Source organism: Talpa europaea (assembly GCF_964194135.1).
Source record: "Talpa europaea genome assembly, chromosome: 3".
In the NCBI taxonomy this organism is placed as follows: domain Eukaryota; kingdom Metazoa; phylum Chordata; class Mammalia; order Eulipotyphla; family Talpidae; genus Talpa; species Talpa europaea.
In genome coordinates, this window is record NC_140069.1 from 41,122,565 (window position 1) to 41,128,216 (window position 5,652).

At 45.1% G+C, this 5,652-nt stretch overlaps 1 protein-coding gene across 1 annotated transcript; it reads right to left on the reverse strand.

Annotated features, from left to right (window-relative positions):
* Positions 1–1,040: 1,040 nt before the first annotated feature.
* Positions 1,041–5,272, reverse strand: FABP5 (fatty acid binding protein 5; the record flags this gene model as incomplete). The annotated part of the gene is made up of 4 exons (XM_084229468.1): positions 1,041–1,117; positions 1,655–1,756; positions 2,138–2,310; positions 5,194–5,272. 4 exons carry the CDS (start codon positions 5,270–5,272, stop codon positions 1,064–1,066), a joined length of 408 nt encoding a protein of 135 aa, XP_084085594.1. The 3' UTR covers positions 1,041–1,063.
* Between the last annotated feature and the right edge of the window lie 380 nt (positions 5,273–5,652).

Genomic DNA, 5,652 nt, shown 5'->3' on the forward strand with positions numbered 1-5,652 from the left:
ATATGGTGGCTAGTAGAATATGGAGTCACAGTTTGACTCCCATTTCAGCCCTAGTACTTGCTATGTCCACAAACAGGTCAAAACCTGCTTGCAAAATGAAGATAAATAATGCTATTAATTCCTCTAAATATTGATCTGAAGAGCACACAAAACTTCAGTCCAATATCTACAAGTTATTCCTTCAAATGTGAATCATGGGTATTTGTATTTGTGTTCAAAAGATAGAAGAGGGATTAACTAGATTTCTAGTTATTCTTTATATATAAGTACAAATTATATATATATATATATATATGGATATATATGTAGAGTGTGTGTGTGTGTGTGTATATGTGCAAAAGATGTAAATGGCTTTTATTAATGAGCATACTATGTTCTTCCAAAGCTGTGAGAACTTCTCGTTAAACTGAGAGTAATGATTTGTTCTTGTGTTCAGATATATGTCAACCTCTAGCACACTATGTGGCATATGGTAGATCCTCGGAAAATTTAAATGAAGTTTTGGTTGCAGAATTTCTGAAAAAGTTATAAAGTTACCATTAAAAGTATGATCAATGATGGTAGTTTAACCAGTATTCTAATATTTAAATTATGAAGTCTACAGAGCTATGTTTTAATTAAAGCAGTCTCTGACATAAAATTTAAGATTCTTGAGTTGATACAAAGTTCAAATAGTATAGGGCAAGCTTAAGTAATTGGTAATGCATTTGCCATAGAAGTGTGTTTACCTATAAGTTACCAAAATATGAAATCAGTATAGCAACCTTAAGACTACCTCAGAATCTATTCAATTCATAATTATTAAAATTCATCACTAATTTCCTAAAAGTTAAAGAATGCACTATAACACAGGTATAGCACAAACACATTTTATTTACTAACCAAAGGGATAAGCCTAATGAAACCAATACTTTGAAATAGTTACATGTAAAATATTTGTGATAAGGAAAATTGAACACAGAAATGAAAAAAAAACAAAAACCAGCAGTAGGGAGATTTGCTCATTGAACTGAGCTTGTTCATCACTGAAGCTAATTCCTGTCCAAAGTGATGATACAACCTTTTATTCTACTTTTTCATAGACCCGGGTACAGGTGACATTGTTCATGACGCATTCCTAGGGGAAAAAAATGGCATTAAAGAGTTAGGTTGGCCTTGTATCCCAGCAAAGATATAGCAGTAAAATGCTAGGATAAGAGTCCACAAAACCTGTTCATCTAACTTCATAGATGGAGAAAACGTGATTCAAGGATTCCTGAGCTTGAGAAGGTAGAAGCTTTTATTTTGCTTATAACAGTCACACGTATCACTAAAAACTAAAATACTGATTTGCAATATCTAAATGATTCATTTGCTCTTGACTAGTTTTATTTCTCCTTTTATCAAAATGGAAAAATACATATGAAGAGGATGGACTGCTGGCTTGTTGAAAATTATACTATAAATGAAACAGCAGAACATGCACTAAACAGAACTCCAACTCTGTTCTCTGCTACATAATGCTACCTCTGTGTTCCCCAAAGGGTTTTCTAAATAATCAGTGATGCAGTATTTAGCTTACTTTGCATTTCTTCTTCCTAGTTCTGTTCAGAACAGTTAGGTAAACTACAAATGCAAAGGATTCCACTAAGACAAAAAAAAGTTTGGCACTTACCACCACTAATTTCCCATCGTCAAGTTTTCTTGTTATTGTGCTTTCCTTCCCATCCCATTCCTGATGTTGAACCAATGCACCATCCGTAAAGTTGCAGACGGTCTGCAAAAATAAAGTATCATTTTTTTAATATTCCAAAGTGACATTACAGAAGAGTTTTCCATGACTCATTACCTCTTAGTCAACACTGATCTTCTCCTTTCTAGGTCTACTTCATTAACCCATATGCATTTCATTCAAAGTATAGTTTATGCTTTTCAATCTAGATGCACATAAGAAATGCTCATTCTCACTCATGTTCCTTAAACTATTTTTATAAAACTTTATGAAAATGGTAATTTCACTAATTTGTCAAAGTTCAATTCACAAAATAACTTGAGACTTCTTCATTAAGTATTTGCCTGTAAACAGTAAGACTGTTATCAATACAATCTATCATTTTAGAAGTTTCTGTGATCTTTTATAATGCAAGGAATTACTAACTTGAGTTTTTCTGCCATCAGCTGTAGTTTCTTCAAACTTTTCTCCCAGATCACATGAAAACTGTGTTGTTTTCAAAGTGCTCTCAGTTTTGACAGTGATGTGATTGCCATCAACACTGATGACACAATCTGGTTTGGCCATCGCACCCATTTTCCGCAGAGCCATTCCGACACCTGTATAACAGGAAGACCGAAGTTAGATTTGACATAATAAAAGTGGCATTCCCTTGCTGTGTGCATATTTTCACCTACCAATAACTATTGTTAACACATATCTAGTGCTTACCAAGTGCTAGCACTTGATATCTATAAATTCATGGAAGCTTTGCTACAACCCTATGAAACAGTGACTAGCTTTGTCTCTGTTTTACAGATGAGGAAGTACTTACTCTGGTACTTACACCCATTCTTCACTAGGAAAGTGATGACGCTGGGAACTAACAGTGTAGGCAGTTTGGTTCCATAGCTCAGCTCTTGGCCACCATGCTGCACTGGCCTTCAGATACTTAGGGAAGAAATACAGGACTTCTAAAATGTATTAACTCAATTCTACCAACTACTAGATTATATGACTTTGACACATTGTGTGGCACACACACAAAAAAGGCCCTTGATAAATATTTGAGCAATAAACTACACAAAGTTCTAAATCAATCCTATGATATTAAAATAGCACATTTGCAAGAGTGGATAGCACAATGATACTGCTGCTAAGTGCAAAAAAAAACTTATCTTAAAAAAACAGAAAACAGGGGCCTCCCTTGTGGCGCAAGGGGTTAAGCGTCAGCACTATGAAGCAATGGCAGAGAGTTCAATCCCCTGGCCAGGGAGGTGACCCACATGTGCAGACTTCCCCTGTCTCACCTGCTGCTTCCCTCAGCAGTGTATTTCAGTACATCTGCCTGTTCTGTTCCCCACTCTGTCGCTGGTGAATCCTCTCTCCCCCCACCAACCCTCTGGCCTGTACCCAGTTCTTGTATGCATGAATAAATAAATTTTTTAAAAAACCAGAAAAGTTTATGGCCGTGCAACTGAATTACTATATTGATGCCATATACATTCTAAAATCTGTGTATTTTCCCTTAGTGATAATATTTGGAAGGAAACTTAGATCTAGGCCAAATCCCAGTGTCAAAGATGAAGAGACAACAACCTCAGCAGATAAAAGGCTGATGATGAACACTCAGTCAGGCTTGAAGTGTCTCCTTGGAGCATTCTCTTTTGCCAGCTCAGGGTTGGTGCCGTGTGTTGTTAGTGAGTCATTTATTCTCACTTTGGACAAATAAAGGGCTCTGCTCTTTCCACACCTTGATTGCTCTCTAATGAATTGAGCCTTGACAACCTTCCTGACTCTAGAATCCTGGAAAGAAGCCATCCAGCACCAAGTGTGCTTTCCATGGCAGAGAAACAATATTCTCTATTTGGTCTTCGCACTGGAAAACATACACAAACATGATTTTTGGGATATGAGGGCAGTAAATGGCTTTTTCCAGAGTCATCTGCTATAGGTTTACAACGAAAACAAGAAAAAGACTGCCTTATTGTTTTAGTCACAGTATCATAAATAGGCTCAAGATTTACCACAGCCTGCCTTAACCTGTCATTGCCTTGGATAAAGATAATGAAGGAGTATTTCTGAAGTTTTTAATAGACTGACTTTGCAGCAACTTCTGCACCAAAGAGCATTCCATATATGTGGGATTTGTTAACATTTATGGGATGGTGGTCTCCAAAGGACCCCCATAGCCCCCACCATTGCCTTAGGGCTGGAAGCCCCCTCTAAAGACAGAATCCGTGCTATGCTGCTCCATCCCACTTCCTAGTGGCCTTTGACAAAGATCCTTTCTCTTTCCTATTCTACCCAATGTATTAAACAGCATGTAATTGCCATCACTGGTTTAGGAAAGGAAACTAAGAAAAATCAAGCGCTGTTTTGACTGAAAGCGCGAACCTGAATCTTCTTATAGACTCATTCTCCTTAGGCAGCCTTAAGAACTCAAGCGCTTTCTGCTAGGCCACTCCCACCTTGCCAGCAATTAGAAGGCAGCCCCAGGAGGACCAGCTAGCTGGCAATTTCTGAAGGCAATTTTCCAACCAACCCCACTCCTTGCTTCTGTGCCCCTCACCCTCATGATGCAGACGCCGGGGCAACCGCGCAAGGTCAGGTCACCCACAGACACAGTCAGTCTCGCCACGTTGCTCCCACAGGCCCCCCGCCCACTGAGGCGCCCAGCGGAACAATGCCAGCAGGTCAGCGCCGCCAGCACCCCGCCTCTGAGGGCCACCCAGGGGCGTGGAGGTGAGGGCGCCCGATGCTCCCGAAGAGCTGTGCCAACCTACGAGCCGGATGAGGGTGCGCAGAGGACCTGGGGGTGGGGGAGATGGGCTCCAGGCTTAAAGAAAACTTAAGCTGCTCAGATCTAAGGAAAGAGCAGCCATCCCCCTGTACTGCGTACCCCAGAAGAAGGAAGAGGGCCCCAGCGCCACCTAGGAACAAAAGATGCGGCAATGTGGGCGCAGGGTGGGAATGAGGTAGTGGGTGCCCTGCTGGGGCAAATGGAAGAGACAGGATGGTGGCAGGAGGAGAAAGTATGAGATGTGGGGAAGGTAAAACAGTCAAGTGAACGGGACGGCGTGGGGGTAGGAAGAAGTGAAGCTTGGGCTGGGAATCGGAATCGGGTGGGCGCGCTAAAGGTCAGGGAGCAGTAAGGAGTGTTGCTGCCACTTGGGCGAGGGCGCAATAAGTAGTAAGAGAGCGGGGTGGGCCACGAGGCTGAACAACGCGGGGCTCCCGGGCGGCGCGCGGCTCCGGCTCTCGGGGCTCCAAACCCGCGTGGAGCCGCGCGGGCGGCCACCAGGTGCCGCGTGGAGAGGGGGAGGGGAAGGCAGGGGTTTGGGGGGGAAGCGGCCCAGCACGCCCCGCCCTGGAGCCCGGCTGGCAACGAGGACCTGGGGACAGTCTCTCTCTCACACACACACACACACACAGACACACTCACACTCACACACTCACACTCACACGCCACGTTGTAGGCGCCGCCGGGCCAAGAGCCTCACCTAGCTCCTTCATGTATTCGTCGAAGCCGGTGCTGCTTACCAATCGCCATCTTCCAACGAGCTGCTGAACGGTGGCCATGGTGGGCGCGGGAGGGCGTGCGGAGCGAGCGGCGCGGGGCCCGGCGAGGGGAGCAGCGTGCGGCCGCCCCGCGAGCGGCTGCGTTATAAAGGCGGCGCGCGCGCCGGGCGGCGCCGGGTGGCCAATGAGAGGCGCGCCCCGCCGGGCCCCCGCCCCGCCCCTCGCGCGCCCCCAGGGCCTCGCCGGCCGGGTCGGGAGGTGCGAACCCGCTCCACCTGCGCGGGGACGCCAGGGCTCCGCGGGCGCCTGCTGCAAGCGGGGACTCGCCCGGCGCGCCCCACGCCGCCCCGGACGCCATCCCTGGCACGTCCCAGCGCCTCCGCACCCCGAGAGCCAGTGGGGGTCGCCGGAGGCTCGGCTCCGCCTTTTCTGGGATCCAC